The sequence below is a fragment of the Rhinatrema bivittatum genome, chromosome 16, assembly GCF_901001135.1.
Source record: "Rhinatrema bivittatum chromosome 16, aRhiBiv1.1, whole genome shotgun sequence".
NCBI classification, from domain to species: domain Eukaryota; kingdom Metazoa; phylum Chordata; class Amphibia; order Gymnophiona; family Rhinatrematidae; genus Rhinatrema; species Rhinatrema bivittatum.
The window spans coordinates 22,101,989-22,121,822 of NC_042630.1; the positions used below are offsets into that span (position 1 = coordinate 22,101,989).

Below are 19,834 nucleotides of genomic sequence, written 5' to 3' on the forward strand. Positions count from 1 at the left end.
ACCATTTGTAAAGGTTTGGTGTAAGAAGCTGGGAGGCCTAATAGTAATGAGTTGCAATAATCTAGTTTGGAAAAGATTATTGCTTGCAAGATTGTTCTGAAGTCCTGAGTGTGAAACAGCGGTTTTATTCTTTTCAGGATATGTAATTTGTAGAAGCAATCTTTGGTGGTTTGGTTAATGAATGTTTTGAGGTTGAGACGATTGTCTAGGATGGCTCCTAAGTCTCTTACGTGGGTTGTTTGAAGGAGTGTGGGTGGTTTAGGAAGTGTGTTATTGTTTTCCGGTGATATGAGCAGGAATTCTGTTTTCGAAGCATTGAGTACAAGGTTTAGACTGTTGAGGAGAAGTTTAATTTCTAATAGGCAACTGTCCCAGTATTCCATTGTTTTTGAGATTGATTCTTTTATAGGGATAGTAGAAGGACTAGGGGACAATCCATGAAGTTAGCATGGGGCACATTTAAAAATAATCGGAGAAAGTTCTTTTTTACTCAACGCACAATTAAACTCTGGAATTTGTTGCCAGAGAATGTGGTTCGTGCAGTTAGTATAGCTGTGTTTAAAAAAGGATTGGATAAGTTCTTGGAGGAGAACTGGTATTTGTACCTGCTATTAAGTTCACTTAGAGAATAGCCTGCTATTAAGTTCACTTAGAGAATGTACCTGCTATTAAGTTCACTTAGAGAATAGCCACTGCCATTAGCAATGGTTACATGGAATAGACTTAGTTTTTGGGTACTTGCCAGGTTCTTATGGCCTGGATTGGCCACTGTTGGAAACAGGATGCTGGGCTTGATGGACCCTTGGTCTGACCCAGTATGGCATTTTCTTATGTTCTTATGTTCTTATGATTACGATCTGTATGTCGTCTGCAAAAAGGAAATGTTTCAGGCTTAATTTTGTAAGTAGTTGGCAGAGTGGTAGCAGGTAGACATTGAAAAGGGTGGGTGAAAGTGATGATCCTTGCGGCACTCCTCTATTAGAAGGGTGGTATTGGGATTCTTTATTATGAATTTTGACTCTGTATCCTCTGTTTTCTAGAAATGTTTTGAACCAGTTTAGTGTGGCACCTGTTAAACCAATGTTTGCCAGCTGTTTTAGAAGAAGGGCGTGGTTGACCGTGTCAAAGGCCGCCGAGAAGTCAAGGAGGATTAGTAAATATGCTTGGCCTTTATCAATACCAGAGAGTAGGTAGTCCATGAGTGAAATTAGTAGCGTTTCGGTGCTTGCGGCTTTGCGAAAACCATATTGGTTTGGGGACAGAATACTGTGGTCCTCTAGGTAGTTGGATAGTTGGGTGTTTACCAGTTTTTCCATGATTTTAGCTATAAATGGTAGGTTGGAAATAGGGCGGAAGTTGGGATCACATGCATTTAGATTTGGTTTTTTTAGCAGTGGCTTGATATGGCTGGATATGCGTGAAGTATCAGTCTTCTCCCATGCTGTTGAAGCAGAGAGCCATGCTGGATATGCATCGAAAGTGAAGTATCAGGCACATTTGGTTTGGGGTAGTAACTGCCGTAACAAGCCAGCTACTCCCCGCTTTGTGAGTGCGAACCCTCTTTTCTTCTCTTGATAACCTCTCTTTCTCAACCGTCTCCTCTCAAAAGCCAGGCCACTAGACAAAAGCGATCCACCTGATCGAAAAAGATAGGGCCTTGATGTAGTAGATGGGTAAGATGACCCAGCCTGAGAGGACCATCTACCGCCAGATTGACCAGGTCCGTGAACCATGGGCGCCGAGGCCATTCCAGAGCCACTAAAATCACCTTCCCTGGGTGAAACTTCTATGCGGCGTATCACTTTCCCCGACCAGTGGCCACGGAGGAAACACAAAGAGCAGGATCTGAGGTGGCCACGGAAGAACCAAGGCATCAACTCCTTCCGCCCCATGTTTCCGTCTGCAACTGAAAAAGTGGGCGGCCTTGGCGTTCTTCTGTATTGCCATCAAGTCCAGATGGGGCAATCCCCACCTGCGAATGATGAGATCCATCGCCTCCTCGGAGAGTTCCCACTCCCCGGGATCGATCCATCGTCGACTCAAGTAGTCCGCCTGCACATTGTCTGTGCCTGCGATGTGGGACACTGCCAGCATGGTGAGATGCTTCTCTGCCCAGACCATGAGCTGTGCCGCCTCCGTGGCTACCGGACGACTTTTGGTGCCGCCCTGCCTGTTGATGTAGGCCACCGTCGTCGCATTGTCGGACAGCACCTGCACTGCCCGATGGTGCACCAGCGGTAGAAACAGCTGGACTGCCTTCGTCTCCAAGCGATTGATGGACCACTTTGACTCTTCCGTCGATCAGGTTTCTTGGGCCGCCTGCGATTGGCACACCGCTCCCCAACCTGATAGGCTGGCATCCTTGGTGACTACTATCCACTTAGGGACTTCGGGATCCACTCCTCGAGACAGGTATTCCGGGACCAGCCACCACCCAAGATTGGATTGTGCGGAGTCTGTGAGCGGTAATGGGATCTGAAACTGCTCCGATTTCGGATCCCATCGAGAAAGTAATGCTCTCTGTAATGGCCTCATATGTACAAACGCCCAAGGGACCAGAGTAGATACCATTGAACAGAGGACCTGTAAGTAGTCCCAAATGGTGGGAATTGGAAGCTCCATCAGGCGGTGGATTTGTCACAACAACTTGGAGATCCTGTCCGCCTGGAGAAAAACCTTCCCCCGTAGAGTACTGAACTGGGCTCCCAAGAAGTCCAGTACCTGAGACGGAACCAGATTGCTCTTTGCCTGATTGACTACCCATCCCAGCGACTCCAGGAGATCTACAACTCGGGTGACAGCTGCCTCACACAGCTCCTTTGACTTTGCCCGAATGAGCCAGTCATCTAGGTAAGGGTGAACCAGCACACCCTCCCGCCAAAGGGCCGCTGCTACTACCACCATTACCTTGGTGAAATTACGAGGTGCTGTTGCAAGACCGAAGGGCAGCGCACAAAATTGGAAATGGTTGCCGAGAACCATGAAGCGGAGAAACTTCTGGTGATCCGTGTGGATAGGTATGTGTAAGTACGCTTTGGTCAGATCCAGGGAAGCCAGGAACTCACCGCTGCGAACTGCCGCTATGACGGATCGCAGAGTCTCCATCCGGAAACGCGGAATTTTGAGGGCTTTGTTTACCTTCTTTAGATCGAGGATAAGACCAAATGACCCCTCCTTTTTGGGGACAATGAAATAGATTGAATATCGCCCTCTTGTCCATTCCCTCCTGGGGGACAGGAACGATAGCCCCGAGCATGGACAGCCGATCGAGAGTCTGCTCCACGAACTGACACTTGCGGGAACCACAAGGGGACACAAGAAACAGTTCATGGATGGGCCGAGCAAATTCCAATGCGTAACCGTGTTTTGTTTTTTTTGTATCTAAGCAATTTTTTATTGTCAATCCAATAAAATACCAAACAGAATTAGAACATGGTAACTACAATCTCGTATCAAAAAAGCACTTAAATACAGTAAGAACATGTTCCATAACATACAGCTGAAACAATTGACTATTTAGTAATACTAATACTGATACCCCCCCCCCCCACGCAACCAAGACCACATAGAGTTCACTAGACAATTCACTATACATTTCACTATACTATAGGGGGTAGATTTTCAGAGCCCTGCTCGCCTAAATCCGCCCAAAACCGGGCGGATTTAGGCGAGCAGGGCCCTGCGCGCCGGGAAGCCTATTTTACATAGGCCTCCCGGCGCGCGCAGAGCCCCGGGACTCGCGTAAGTCCCGGGGTTCTCGGAGGGGGGCGTGTCGGGGGGCGGGCCCGGTCGACGCGGCGTTTCGGGGGCGTGTCGGCCGCGTTTTGGGGGCGGGTACGGGGCGTGGCTACGGCCCGGGGGCGTGGCCGCGCCCTCCGTACCCGCCCCCAGGTCGCGGCCCGGCGCGCAGCAGGCCCGCTGGCGCGCGGGGATTTACGTCTCCCTCCGGGAGGCGTAAATCCCCCGACAACGGTAAGGGGGGGGTGTAGACAGGGCCGGGTGGGTGGGTTAGGTAGGGGAAGGGAGGGTAAGGTGAGGGGAGGGCAAAGGAAAGTTCCCTCCGAGGCCGCTCCGATTTCGGAGCGGCCTTGGAGGGAACGGGGGGAGGCAGCGCGGCTCGGCGCGCGCAGGCTATACAAAATCGATAGCCTTGCGCGCGCCGATCCAGGATTTTAGTAGATACGCGCGACTACGCGCGTATCTACTAAAATCCAGCGTACTTTTGTTTGCGCCTGGAGCGCAAACAAAAGTAGGCTGTTCGCGCTCGTCTGAAAATCTACCCCTAGGGGAATAAGTGAGTTTACACAGATATTGTAAGTATAGAGAGTACTGAGGAAGTGTTATGTGTATAGAAATTGAACCAAAGATATCATGAGATGGTTATTCCAACCAATATCGGGCAGACTGTAAGATCCTATGCATGTAAATGCCCCACCATGGGTCCTACTGACATATTTTATTATGTAGGAAACATACCGCCTCGGTCCATGCCTCCAATTCCCAGAGTGGTAGGAAAAAGAATGTTATGTGCAACTAAATCTGTGTATCTAGCCACTGAATGTATAAACGCCATGTTCTTAAAAATCCGCCGACCTTATAAATCCGCCGACCTTATAAGTCAGCTCAGCTGATAATAATTGTACAATCTATGTTGTATTTTTCCTAAACTCGGTGGGGATGTATTTTTCCTATGTAGTGCAATTTCTGACCTGGCTGCAATAAAGACGTTCAACAAAAACCGTTGAGCTTCTGATTTATGCCCGTTTAAGGGAAGACCTAACAGAACATGCCAGGGTTCGGCTGCCACCTGCACCTGTAATATTTGAGAGCGCCATGCCAAAAGGAGTTGCCAGAGTTGTACTATTTTAGGGCACTCCCACCAGATATGATAATATGTTCCAATTTGGCCGCACCCCCGCCAACATTGGTCTGATATAGCGGGTTTAAGTCTGTGCAAGAATTCAGGAGTGTAATGCCATCTATATACTAATTTATAACAATTTTCCTGTAACTCAGTGGACATGGAGCATTTTCGAGCCATGAGATAGATTGCCTCCCAGTCCTTCTTTTCTAAAGTAAAATGGAAATCCGTTTCCCATAAGATACAATGTCTAGGCTTAGAAGTAGGTTGCCCATTAAAAAGATTATATATTTTAGATATCACACTTCTACTTGTCCCCGCATTCCTACAAAAATTTCCAAACAGTGTGCTTGTCGTTTTAACTATACCTTGTCTGAGGCCCTGTTGTATAAAGTGATAAAGTTTAGCATAGTGCAAGAAATCAATCTCTACCAATGAGCACTTATCACAAAGTTGTGCACGAGACATGAGAAAGCCTTGGTGAAGTACATGTTCCAATCACTGTAATCCCAGCCTCAATCCATTTCCTCTTAGTCTGGGAAAAGGCAGAAGCCTGATAAACAGTATTTGTAAACTAATTGGTCATGGGTGAGTGCAGTTCCGTCCCCACCAGGATAGACTTCCTCTGATTCCACACCTGAATTGTGGATTGTAATGCGTATGGAAGTTGTGGTATTTGCTCCCATGTCTTGGAGGGTTGCCAAGGCAAAGCCGCTATAGGAAAATTCCCTAGCAACGATTGCTCTAACAGCACCCATTGTGGGATATTCCCTGTGCGATGCAAAATCACTAGTGCTCGGAGTTGTGCAGCACAGAAATACCAATACAAATTAGGGAATTGCATGCCCTCTCTATCTTTAGCTCTATATAGATTAGACGGGCTACTCTTGGTGGCCGTTTTCGCCAGATAAAACTACATAAAATGTGTTGCCACTTCTTGAGCATAAGGGAGGGGATATTAATTGGGATGGTGGTGAAAAATATAGAAATCGGGGCAAGACATTCATTTTAAGTATGGCCAATCTCCCCATCCAGGAGTGATGTTGCTGGTGCCATTTTGTTAAATCCGCTTGTATGGAGGCGATAAGTGGAAGATAATTTAATGTAAAAAGCTGATTATTGTGAGAACCCATATGAACCCCTAAATATTTCAGGGATGAGGTTGCCCATTTAAATGGGAATTTCTGACTTAAGGCTTGAGCAGCAGGTGTGGGTAAAGTTAGATTAAGGATTTCTGATTTATCATAATTGACCTTCATACCAAAAACAGAGGTGAATCCAAGTAATTCCACCATAACCCCAGGTAATGAAAAATCAGGTTCCGTGAGTGTGAACATAATGTCGTCAGCGAAAAGGGAGATCTTAAAGTGATGATTCCCTCGTTGTATCCCTTTAATGTGAGGTGCTGCCCAGACTCTAGTGGTAAAGGGTTCAAGGAATAGGGCAAACAGCAAAGGAGACAGTGGGCATCCTTGTTGTGTGCCGCGCTGTATGGCAAATGTATCACCATAACTACCATTCGCCTTGACCTGTGCCATAGATGTTGATACAGCTTGTGGAGCCAGGTCAGGAAGGTGTCGCCAAAGGACATACGTTTTAAGGTCTTAAACAGAAAGGACCAGTGGACAAGGTCGAATGCTTTTTCAACATCAAGTGAGAGAAGAACAGCAGGAGTATTATCACGATGGACCAGGTCTATGATGTTAATTATCCTCCTGATGTTGTCCGCCGCCATTCGCCCCGGAACGAACCCGACCTGGTCACTATGTACTAGTCCTGGCAGCACCCCATTAAGACTGGCAGCTAGGACCTTGGCCAAGATCTTTAAGTCTACGTTAATCAGTGATATAGGCTTGTATGAGCCGCATTTGGAGGGGTCCTTACCAGGTTTAGCCAGAACCGTAATGCCTGCTGTGTCAAGAGTCATGTGTTAAGTGTAAGTCACCTAATAGGGAGTTGGACATCTTTGTTAAGGGGCCCACCAGTCTTCACGAATCGTCTGTAATAAGAGCCGGTAAAGTCATCCAATCCTGGAGCCTTACCGGGTTTAAGGTTCTTTACAGCAGTAAGTACCTCAGTAGGCTCAATGGGCTTATCTAAGAATTCCCGCTGTGCCGTAGTGAGGTTAGGGAGCGTGACTGTCTGTAAATAATCATCAATAGCCTCGTCAGTTATGGTGGGATTTTGGGAATAGAGCTGAGAATAAAATTCAGTAAAAGAGTCCCGGATACCTGCAGATGTGGTTGTCAGCTTCCCTTGGTGATTGTAAATTTTGGCCACTACCGTTTGCGCTCGAGCTGTCCTCAGTCTCTGGGCTAGGTATCGCCCGGCTTTATTGCCCCCTTCAAAAAAGTGTTGTTTTAACAAAGTGAGTTGATGGCTAATAGCTGTGTCCTCTAGAAGCCGTAATTGATCTTTGATGCGTAGAAGCTTGCGATATAAGGTTTCGGAACGGGAAACATTATGTTGGCATGTTAACGAGGCTAGTTCCCGTATCAGTGCATTATGTTGTTTATTTCTTTCTTTGTTGCAATGGGCAGCTCTAGCAATGCAGAGACCTCTCATGACTGCTTTCGAGTATTCCCACACAGTTACTGGGGACATGCCCTCCGTTTGGTTTTCTTTGAAATAATGTGTCATGTGAGCCTCCAAATGAGTAGTGAAGTCAGTATCTTTCAAAAGACTGTCATTAAGCCGCCACGGACGATAGCCATCGTCAGCATCTCTGAGATGAAAGAGTGCCCATATCGGGGCATGTTCGGACCATGTTATATTGTCTGTTCCCACCCGTTGTATCTGTGTTTGTAGTTGGGCTGATATAAAGTAGTAATCTATTCTGGAGTAAGTACCATGGGGGTTAGAGTAGAAAGTATAGGAGCGAGAATGAGGGTATCTTTGTCTCCAAATATCAATAATCCCCCACTTCTCCAAAAAAATACACCACAGTCGTCTGAAGCCTGAGGGTGCTGCTTTGCGAGCGCTAGAGTCCATGTTAGGGTCCAAGAGCGCATTAAAATCGCCCCCTAAAATGAGGTCTCCCTCAAGGTGCTGCTGTAGTAACTGGTCAATCTTTTGAAGGAATGCTTTTTGATTGGTATTTGGGAAATAAACATTCAATAGTGTCATTACACACTTACCCACTCTAACCCGCAATAGAATAAACCTGCCCTGGGGGTCCAGTACCTTAAAGAGTTCTTCACATACAAAATTCGGGGAAAATAAAATTCCCACCCCAGCATACTGGTTTTGTTTAGTATTAGCTGCCAAGTAATTGACTGGATATTGAGGAAAGCTCAATAGGTGGGTATGATGCCTGCGAACATGCGTTTCCTGAATGAAAACAATTCCTGCGTTTTGCCTTTGCAGTTCCCGTTTAAGAAATAAGCGTTTCCTGGGGGTGTTCAGGCCTTTAACATTAAGCGATACTACCTTAGTCGCCATCATGGCCAGCTACGGACTATGACGCTGATTGCCCCAAAACAATGAACCCATGTTCCAGTGTGTGCCCTATGTAGGATCCTCTCCATCCCAGAACCATTTCCCACTCTCCCTCCCCTAGATTGCACTTCCCCTGCACGGTCTGTGTAGTTGAAGCCATGTGTCCTATTGCGGCCCCTAAAGGTCCTGTAGCACCCCACTATCCCCTGGTGGAGTACTGCAAATGAGGTCGCTGTTCCCCCGTACTGTGAAAACATCCTCCCCTACCCCCGCTCCCCCCCCGAGCCCAATATAACATACTATTGAAGTAAACAGACAATTGAAATCCCATCCTGGGAACAACAAATATGAGGAAGTACCTCAAATGTATCGTATGAGTACTTCATATACCTCCCAAAGAAGGAAAATAGTAAGAAAAGAACATAGCTTGATGTATAATCTTAAAACCTCTAGAGTAATGTGTTATCATGTTAACCGTCCTGTATGTAAGTGACAATCTTTAGTATTCAGCAAGTGTGTGCCCCTGAGCTGAAGGGCAGTGTTCTCAGAATTGCCGCTTGGCCGTGCTCTTCACCCCTGGTCCGTCTGCTGGGAGCGCTGATTAATGGGCTGCCGTCGTAGCCTCTTCCCCCCTTTATCTGCTCTTTGCCAGCGGGGTGCGGGGTCTATTTTCGATGTTGCAGCCGCCATCTTGGGTGCTTGAAAGGAGGTAGTAAGCTGTGCCTTACTGAATGCTTCATATGCCTCCGCCACAGTTTTAACATGGTAAGACACTCTCTGAACTTGAAAATATAAACCAAACGGGTATGTCCAGCAGTATCGTAGTCCATGGAATCTTAAATTTGCAGTGACTTCACACAGATCAAATCTCTTCTTTAGAGTGATAGGCGCTAAATCCTGGAATACCGAAATAGCATGGTTATTCCATTTGATGTCCTTTGTCTTTCTAGAAATCGCATATATTTGCTCTTTCAGAGTACAGCTGTGAAAACAAAGGACTATATCTCTGGGCCTCTGGTCTTTACGGGGTCCCAGGGCCCTGTGCGCTAGCTCAAATCTGATCTCTGGTAGCACTGCCTCCGATTCTTCTGTACTCCCAGCGTCCAGGGTGAGGAGGTACTTCTAGATTTGTTGAGTTACTGCTGGTGCATCAGCATATTCCTGAGTCTGGTATGCCTCTGAAGTATAGGTTACTCCGCCTACTCCTATTTTCCAGATCTTCAAGCTTTTCCTGTAGGGCCTGGATTTCAGAGTTAAGGTTTGTATGCTGAGTGTTAAGATGATTGAGAGCTTCACTGTGGCTATCTACTCGGGTCTCTACTTCATCCACCCGGTTTCCCAGTGCAGCCATGTCTTCTTTAAGATCTGCAACAGAAGCCATGATCTCCATTTTATGTTGTTTCTGTTCCTCCCTTAATTCCATGAACCACTGCCTTACTTCGTCCCTGGTGAGTAGGGCTGTTGGATTCGCCGCGTTTTGGCAGGGAGATGCATCTTGTGTCTCCTCCGGGTCTGCGGTGTCCGTCGGGCTGGAGCCCTCGTTCGCGGCACCATCTTGGTCGGGCTCCGGCTGCAGTTTCCCGTATGAAAATTGCCTCAGATCATTCGTTTTCCGCTTCGCAGCCATTCTGAATTACCGGAGAACGAATCGGACATAATTTCTGGCGGTTTCTGCCTGATGGTGAGTAACTTCACGCTGGTTTAGAGGGTTTTTGTGCTCGGGGGGAGCGGAGCTCAGCAATCAGACGTCCGCACGCATCGGCTGTTGAACAGCGCCCCCGTAACCGTGTTTTATGACATTGAGCACCCAATGGTCTGTTGTTATCTTGACCCATTCCTCGTAAAATCTGGAGAGCCGACCTCCCACTCTGGGAATTGAAGAATAGGCCAACCGCATTTCATTGCGCTGACTTGGCCAAGGCTGGGCCCTACTGGTGGGTTGCCTTTGAGTCGCTCCCAGAGACCTGTTCTGCCGGAATCTCTCTGGCCTCTAAACCGAGCACGGACCGAAGGGAACCCCCTTGAGGGTCTCTGCCTATCCTCCGGCAGCCGGTGAACCTTATTCTTGCCCAACGACTTAATCAACTGCCCCAAATTCTATCCAAAAAGGAACTTTCCCTTGAAGGTAAGGAACCCAATTGAGACTTAGAAGAGACATCCGCAGACCAATTGCACAGCCAAAGAAGCCTCCTAGCAGAGACTGTCGAAGCCATGGTCCTGGATGAAGTCCGCAGAAGATCAAATAAGGCATCCGCCCCATATGCAACAGCCGCCTCCAGGCGTTCCGCCTGAGTCGATTCCTGAGGCAGGAGGTCCTGGGAAGTTAACAACTGTTGGACCCAATGTAACCCGGCCCGGAGCATAAAGCTACTGCAGATCGCCGCCCAAATGCCCAGGGCCGAGACCTAAAAAATCCTCTTGAGGAGAACCTCCAACTTTCTGTCCTGAAGATCCTTCAAGGCCGCACCTCCAACCACTGGGATCGTGATCTTCTTTGTGACTGCTGACACAGAAACATCCACCATAGGAAACCTAAGGAGCTCCAAGACCTCCTCTAGCAAGGGATACAACTTTTCCATCGCTCGCCCCACCTGGAGCCCTGCATCTGGGACATCCTACTCCCTAGTCATCAACTGTTGGAGCATGGGATGAAGTGGAAAAGTGCAGGAAGGACCCCGCAACCCCGGGTCCACCGAACCTGGAGAAGTCAACTCCTGAGGAAGGTCCACCCCACGCTCCGCCAAGACCCACGGGATAAGTGGATCTAATTCTTCCTTGTGAAATAATTGGACTACCTTTGGGTCATCGCCTTCCACCGGTGCCGCCTTTCCTTCTTCATCCAGGTCCGCCCCCGATAGGGGTAGAGGGGCCAGGGGCACCTCTGCTAGGTCTGCCCCTGACGGGTCAGGTACAGGGGCTCCCACCCCAGGGAGAGAGGAGCCCATAAGCTTCGTCACCTGCAGGGACCCCTGGAGTTCTTGTGGTCTAGGCACCTTGCTTGGGGGACTCTCAGGACACCGCTGTCCCCTTCTGAGTGGTCAAAAAGGCTTTGTGCATAAGTAGTACAAAATCCAAAGAAAAAGCATCAGGACCGCCCCCTCTGGGTGGTAGGTCATCATGGTCACCGGCTGAGCCATCTCTGGACTGCTGCCGCTGGTCCTCTGGGCTGCCGGGGACAGGAGAAAGAGTAGGAGGGAATTTCCCTCCCCCTAGGGCTCCTGCTTCTGCCACGGCAAAAATCTACAAAATAGCCGCCGTTCTCGCGCTCAGCTGGAACGGATTTGGCCTGCCTGCCCCTATCAGCCTGCCTCTTCCAAGAGGCAGGCAACAATGACGAAATGCCTTGCCCGCTGGGAAGGAACCTAATACACAGGCCTGTGCGGGAGAGCCAAGAATCGGACTCCCCGCAGGCAGTACAGCTCACCGGCCGTAGCATAAGGAGACGGGGGGGGGGGGGGGGGGGTGGTGGGGTGTCGTAAACGGCGCAAAATCCTCTGAACACGGCCAAGAGCATGGTCCCTGCTGCACAAGTGCTCCTGCAGGAAACGCTGAACCGAGCCCCGATGAGTAGCTGAAACCCCGAAGAAGGCTTCCAACTAAAAATAAAACTTTCCTTTTTTTTTCTTAAACTGCTCTTGACCCGGGACCAAGAGGGTTCACCTCTGGAGCCTTACCTTAACGGAGCTAAGCAGGATCACCAACCCCAGCTCCTTGCAGTGCCTACTACCAGGGGGGATAGCCTCCCTGAGACCTGCCGACCCCCTGGGAGGCTGAAACTGCTTAGTAGTGCTTGATCTTTTGTCTTTTTTTTTTTTAAACAAACTTTACTCTCTGCTGCCTGTTCTAAGTATTCTCTCTTTTTTTTTTTTTTTTTTTTTTTTTTTTAAGATGAAACTACACCTCCAAAAGAAGTGCAGACCGCAGGTTTTGCACCACCTCCCTCTGCTGGAGACAGAGAAATACAGGAAAATTAGTTCTTACCTGTTAATTTTCGTTCCTGAAGTACCATGGATCAGACCAGACTGTGGGTTGAGCCTCCTTTCCAGCAGGTGGAGACAGACCAAAACTGAAAGGATATCCTATATGAGGACAGAGCCTATCCTGTAACCCTTCAGTATAACCAATGTCAAAGCAGAAAACAAGAAACTCAGAATAGGATCAAGCAAGTAACTATAAAGCTCAAGGGAGCAACTGTAGAACAATGTAATAAACAAGGTATAGCTATACGCTCTTGCATATACTTGGTATTTAAACGACCAAGGCTTCCGGTGTAATTGCTCAGTATTCTTGCACAAAAAAGAAGTATTAGAATCTGCAACCCTGCAAGAAACAAGCTTCGAGAGAACATAATAAAGACAGACAGGGAAGGGCGTCTGGACTGATCCGTGGTACTACAGGAATGAAAATTAACAGGGAAGAACTAATTTTCCTTTCCCTGTACGTACCCGGATCAGTCCAGACTGTGGGATGTACCAAAGCTTCCCTAAACCGGGTGGAACCAAGACAGTCCCGCTCGAAGCACTTGCCGCCCAAAGGAACCGAAAACCGGAGCTTGCACATCCAGACGATAGTGTCGAGCAAAAGTATGCAAGGATGTCTAAGTGGCGGCCCTGCAAATCTCCTGCGGAGATACGGATTGACTCTCCGCCCAAGAAGTAGCCTGAGAGCGCAGTGAATGAGCCTTCAGGCCCTCTGGGACCGGTCGACCTTGGCAAAGATAGGCCGAGGAGATCGCTTCTTTCAACCACTGCGCAATAGTGGTCTTAGAAGCCGGCTTACCCCGGTTGGGACCACTCCAAAGGACAAAGAGATGGTCCGAAACCCGAAAGTCGTTGGTAACCTGGAGATAGCGAAGCAGGACCCGTTTGACATCTAGTCGACGGAGGTCGCCCCCAGTCATACCCGCAATCTCCTCTGGGGAAAATGCAGGGAGTTCTACCGACTGGTTGACGTGGAAGGTGGAAACAACTTTTGGCAAGAAAGACGGGACCGTCTTGAGAGAGACCCCAGAATCGGAAAAACGCAAGAAGGGCTCCCGACAGGACAACGCTTGAATCTCGGAGATCCGCTGAGCAGAGGAGATAGAGACCAGAAAGACAGTTTTTAGTGTAAGGTCTTTTAGCGTAGCGTGGCGGAGAGGTTCGAACGGAGCCGTACAGAGAGCCCGAAGGACCAGATTAAAACTTCCCGACAGGCACGTGGCACGAGAAGGGGGGTGTAGATGTTTAACGCCCCTCAGAAACCGAATCACGTCCGGGTGGCCCGCTAGGGAATGACCTTCCACCCGACCCAGGTGAGAGCCGAGCGCGGAGACTTGTACACGCAGAGAACTGTAAGGAGAGGCCCTTGGAGAGACCCTTCTGAAGAAAAGAAAGAACCACAGAGACCAGGACAGAGCGCACTGGGATACCCGATTCCGCACAAACAGACTCAAAAACCTTCCAGATGCACACGTAGGCCAAGGAAGTCGACTGTTTTCGGGGCCCGTAGCAAGGTGGAGATGACCTCCTCCTTATAGCCCTTACGCCTCAGGCGTCGCTGTTCAAAAGCCAGGCCGCTAGACAGAAGCGATCGGCCTGGTCGAAAAATACAGGCCCCTGTCGAAGTAGACGATGTAAATGACCGAGTCGGAGAGGTCCGTCCGTCGCCAGGTTGATGAGGTCTGCGAACCACGGTCTTCGCAGCCACTCGGGTGCTACCAGAACCACGGTGGAGTTCGATTCTTTTGAGAACTTTTCCCACCAGGGGCTAAGGGGGAAACACGTACAGGAGGACGTCCGCTGGCCAAGGAAGAGCCAGAGCATCCACGCCCTCTAGCCGGCTCCCTCCAGCGGCTGAAGAACCGATTGGCCTTGGAATTGCGCAGGGCCGTCATGAGGTCTAGGTGGGGGGGCCCACCTGCCCACTATCAGAGCCATAGCCGTATCCGAGAGTTCCCACTCCCCTGGATCGAGCGATTGACGGCTGAGAAAATCGGCTTGAACATTTTCCTTGCCCGTGATGTGGGAGGCCGCCAGGCACTGCAGATGCCATTCGCCCATGTGAAGAGACGGCTGGCTTCCAGGGCCACCAGGGGACTGCGAGTGCCCCCTTGGCGATTGATGTAAGCCACCGTGGTAGAGTTGTCGGACAGGACTCTTACCGCCTTGCTGCAGAGCAGGGGGAGCAACTCCTGAAGGGCCAGGCGCACCGCCAGGGTCTCCAACCGATTGATGTGCCAGCGAGACTGAGTCGGCGACCAGGTTCCCTGGATGGACTGGGAGAGACAAACCGCACCCCAGCCCAACAGACTGGCATCCGTGGTTACTATCGTCCACTGTGGCACTTGGAGAGGCATCCCCTGAAGGAGATGAGGAAGCGACAGCCACTACTGCAAGTCGTCGACTGTAGAGTCCAAGAACGGAAGGACCATGTGAAACAGTTCCGACACCGGCTGCCAACAGGATAGCAAAGCTTTCTGTAACGGACGCATATGAGCAAAGGCCCAGGGGACGAGGTCGATGGTGGAAGCCATGGATCTCAAAACCTGCAGGTAGTCCCAGGCCGTCGGGGAAGGTAGCGCAATCAGATTCTGGATCTGGAGCTCTAACTCCTGGGCGGGCTGAAGGTTGCTCCTGGAGAAGTTCACCATCCACCCGAGTGAAGCGAGAAGAGATAATACACGATCCACCGCCTTTTGGCAGGAAGCCGCCGACTTGGCTCTGATGAGCCAGTCGTCCAGGTAGGGATGAACAAGGATTCCTTCCCGGCGCAGAGCCGCCGCGACCACCACCACCATGACCTTGGTGAAGGTGCGAGGCACGGTCACGAGACCAAAAGGAAGCGCCCGAAACTGGAAGTCCTGGTTGAGAACATGGAAGCGGAGATACTTCTGGTAGTCGCGGTGAATCGGAATATGGAAGTATGCCTCTGCGAGATCAAGTGAAGCGAGAAACTCTCCGGGGCGAACCGCTGCGATGACCGCTCACAGGGTTTCCATGCGGAAATGAGACATTTTGAGGGCCTGATTGACCCTCTTGAGGTCCAGGATCGGGCGGATAGGACCCGTCCTTCTTGGGAACGATGAAGAAAATAGAATACTGGCCGGTGCCAAGCTCCCTCTCTGGGACCGGGACCACCGCGCCCAGATCCAGGAGTCTGGTGAGGGTTTGTTCCACCGCGTCCCTCTTGGACCACCTGCATGGAGAGAAGAGAAAAAGATCCGGAAGATCGCGGACAATTTCAAAGGCGTACCCGTCTCTGATAATGTCGAGGACCCACTGATCCGACGTGATTTTGACCCATTCCTCGAAAAACAGGGAGAAGGGGCCGCCTAGGGAGGGGACCGAGGAATGAGTCAGCTGAACTTCATTGTGTGGCAGGCTTGGGGGTGGAGCGCGCGGGCTGGCCCTCGCGAAAGGGCCGCCGCCCACGAAAGTGCTGCGACCAAGACTGAGATCAAGAAGAATAACCCCTCGAGGAACCACCCCGCCCACGCAGAGCATAATGACGCTGTACCCGGAAGCAAGGACGAGAGGGTGTGTAGGACCGGGATGGTTTAGGATTGTCCTCCAGGAGCTTATGGACCTTGTTTTCCGCTAAGGAGTCCATAAGCTTCTCAAGGTCCTCACCAAAGAGCTGCTTACCTTTGAAAGGCAACGTGCCTAACCGGGCTTTGGAGGACTGATCGGCCGACCAATTGCGTAGCCAGAGGAGTCTCCGGCAGACACCGCCGAAGCCATTGCTTTCGCCTGAACACGCACCAGATCGTAGAGTGCGTCTGCCCCGTAAGAGATTACGGCTTCCAGACGCTCAGCCTGCTCCGCCTCTGGCGGCGGGAGGTCCTGGGTGTAGAGTAATTGTTGAACCCACCTGAGGCCTGCCCGCAGCATGAGACTGCTGCAGCAAGTCGCCCGGACTCCGAGAGCCAAGACTTCGAAGATGAGTTTCATGTGAGCCTCCAGCTTACGATCCTGACCATCCTTGAGTGCCGTCGATCCCTCTACCGGGATCGTGGTATGCTTGGTGACCGCCGAAACATAGGAGTCCACGGAGGGATTCTTTAAAATTTCCAAGCATTCCTCCGGGAGGGGATAGAGTTTATCCGTGGCATGCCCCATCCGGAGAGGCCCCTCGGGAACCTCCCATTCCTGTAGGAGCAGCAGTTTGAGCATGGGATGGAAGGGAAAAGTGGTAGCCGGAGCCCTAAGACCCGCCAGGACCGGGTCCATGTCCTTGGGCAAGGAGGCCATCAGGTTATCCGCAGTGGGCCCCTCCAACCCCAATTCCTGGAGGACAAAGGGAATGAGGGGCTCCAACTCTTCCTTGCGGAACAAGCGAAGGGCTCTGGGGTCATCCCCTTCCAGGGGAAGGGTACCCTCCGGATCCGGGGTAGCGGCGGGTTCCGGAAGCCCTGGATCCACCGGGGGTCAGGGAGGGGGGGCACCCTCGGGACCACCTGCACCGGCCCCTGGGGCTCCGCAGCCGGGCCAGCAGTCAACGGCGTGGCGCGAGGGATTTTTGGCAGGGGGAGGGGTCGAGGGGGGCCTTCGTCCTCCTCCTGCAGGCTAGCGAGATATGATTTATACATAAGGAGGACGAATTCTGCTGAAAAACGGGCCCTGGATTTCCCGGGGGGGGGGGGGGGGCAGGGAACCCCTCCTGGGGGCCCGTGGGGCTCAAATCGGGGGGTATCTCCGAAAAATCTGACTCCCCAGCTCCAGGCGGCTCCGAAAAAGAAGCCGCTGAAAAATCCAAGATGGCCACCATTTCTGGGCTTTGCCGACCCGGGAATGGCCTGGCCATGCCGGAGGCAGTCGATCCCCGGGCTAAATTTGCTTGTCCTGCCAAGGAGGGACCTTCCCCACCCGGCAGGCAAGCAGAGCAGAGGCCCTGTCGCGAAAAACGCGAAGAGGGATGCCCACAAGAGAGGCAGGCTGCCTGCCGCAGCATAGGAGAGCCGCCTCTGAAGAAAAAAATCTGAAAAAAAAAGTTTGACTGACAGCCTGCAGGCCCGGAGTGAAGCAGGAGGGAAACCTGCTGACTCCTGCCTGTCTGGCTGCTGGTTCAAGGCCTGCTGAGACCAGAAAAAGAAAAAAATACTGGTCTACTGCTGCGAATAAATCAGAGGTAGGGGAATACCTGTAACTTATGTTAAAACTTTAAAGTTGATTTTTATTTTTTTTAACTGAGCGCAGCAGTCGGGTTCTAAACCCTCTCGGCAGCCAGAGGAGGGGAAGATGAGACCTGGACTACAGACTCGGTCCCCACACCTGGAAGCGGGTACGGACTCAGGCTATGCAGCGCACAAGGGGCAAAGCCCCCCTGAGTCCGGCAAGAGCAGGGAGACGGAACCATCTCCCACACAGAAGAATAAGAAAAAAGTCACTGAAATAATTCTCTTTTAATAGGGAGAAAAAAAGTCTAAAAATAAGTACTTGCTTGATCCGTAAGGAAAAGAAGAAGGAAAGGCTGACTAGCCTAAGGCAGAGAACCGAAGAGTGAGCTGCTGCACCTGCTGGAGACAGACGAATACTGAAGGGTTACAGGATAGGCTCTGTCCTTATATAGGATATCCTTTCAGTTTTGGTCTGTCTCCACCTGCTGGAAAGGAGGCTCAACCCACAGTCTGGACTGATCCGGGTATGTACAGGGAATGAGGAGTTGCAGGTAGCACATCAGGTTAAGAGTACGTTTTACAAGTTTTTCTCTGTCTCCATCTGCTGGAAGGGAGGTAAAACCTAGCAGTCTGGACTGATCCGGGTACGTACAGGGAACTGGCTGTAAGCCTTTTACCTTCTTTTAAGCCAGCTGAATATACGAGACACATTATTCAGCTAACTTGTTCACTAACTGGCTTACTGAATTTGATCCACAGTGTTTACAAAATCATGGCAATGCTTCCTGCCTCTGCCACACAATGAAGGCACAGAGATCCTTTAATGTATGGGTACTCCCTGATATCTTTATTTAGTGTACTTTCCTAGAGAAACATACAAAGTATTAAGTGGGGGGGATTTTATCATGTGACACTAACAATTATTTATCACGGTGATAGACATTATTTTGAGGGAGTGGGGGAAAGCTGATACAATCATGGTTTTCTTAGCCCTGTACCTCCTACCAAACTATTTTGTGGAACTTGTAATCCTGTGTTTTAAGTCCTGAAATTATTAACCCTGGCCCATCTCATTCCTAGAATTTTCATCTTGCTTTTGTAATAGGGCACATGTCTCAGAATGCAGAGCAGTAACATAAACTGACTCACTGTTTCCAGAAAGTGATCTTCACACATTTTTCTTCCATCTCTTTCTGATGCAGAATCACTTGCATCTAGAAAACAATAAGGATAAATCTGATGGGACCCATATTTCATAGGCCACTCACGGGACAAGTTATCCACCTAAAATTAGCCAGCTAACATGTCCTATGTATTCAGCTTAAAGTTATCAGGCTACATATAGCTGAATAAAAGAGAAACCTAACCGGCTATGTTCGAAAAATCTACCCGGCTATTTTCAATTATCGGGCCTTATGTGGCAGGATAAAGCAGAGTTGCTTACCTGTAACAGGTGTTTATTTATTTATTTACTTATTTATTTATCGTTTTTTATATACCGCGGTACATAATGCACATCACCTCGGTTTACAGTAAACAGTAATTCAGCCACAAAAGGCTTTACAATGAACATATATGGAAAAAGCAAAGTGCTAATTTAAACAGAAAAACTAGGAGTATACCTATCAAATACATATATGTAACAATATTAACAAAAAGTTTGTCTTGAAGGGAGTTATTTGTAAGGAATAAGGAGGGTAAGGGAAAAGGGGAGGAAGGAAAGGGGAGTCAGGGGGGAAAAAAGGGAAAGGCGGGGTAGAGTAGAGGAGTTCTGCATAGGTTGAGAAGCGAAGAAGTAAATGCATGATTCCCATCCTTCAAAGAAAGGCTTTTCTAAACAGCCAAGTTTTTAGGTTCTGTTTGAATTTTCGGTGGCAGGGTTCTTGGCGCAGATCTGCAGGCATATTGTTCCACATTTTAGTTCCTGCTATGATGAGCGAACGTTCTTTAGTTTCTTTAGGTGTTCTTCAAGGACAGCAGAATGTTAGTCCTCACATCATCAGATACAGCCCAGCACGGAAAATTTCTGTCAAAGTTTCCAGAACTTTGACTTGCTATACTGAGCATGCCCAGCATGCCCTATACAACACGTCCATGCAGGGTCTCTCTTCAGTCTTGTAACATAAAATTATAATAAAAAATAGGAGAAACCCAACTCTGCGGGGTGGGGGGCAGGTTTCGTGAGGACTAACGTCCAGCTGTCTTTGGAGAACACCTGTTAAAGGTAAGCAACTCTGCTTTTGACAAGGACAAGCAGGATGGTAAGTCCTCACACATTGCTGAATCCCTAGCTACAGGCTGCTCCCCAAAATAAAAGGGAACTAACAGACACCAACTAAATGCCAAAGGGCATAACAGTACTGTTAACAGAGGGGAAGACAACCTGAACCCAAACAAGGGACCCTAGGCAGGGAGAGTTGGGTTCTACACCTCAAAGA

The 19,834-nt window shown here is 49.6% G+C and overlaps 1 protein-coding gene across 7 annotated transcripts in view; it reads right to left on the reverse strand.

Moving 5' to 3' along the window:
* Positions 1-19,834, reverse strand: part of ZCWPW1 (zinc finger CW-type and PWWP domain containing 1) — a 251,709-nt gene that overhangs the window by 25,334 nt on the left and 206,541 nt on the right. For 6 of the 7 annotated variants that reach the window (XR_003853018.1, XM_029580560.1, XM_029580562.1 and 3 more), the window contains one exon: positions 18,546-18,610. The exons of the other annotated variant lie outside the window; for it this stretch is intronic. Coding sequence is in view for 5 of the 6 variants with exons in the window: in XM_029580560.1 (XP_029436420.1) it covers positions 18,546-18,610 (65 nt within the window). In the remaining variant the exon portion in view is untranslated. The remainder of the gene's footprint in view (positions 1-18,545; positions 18,611-19,834) is intronic. 7 annotated transcript variants of the gene reach the window in all.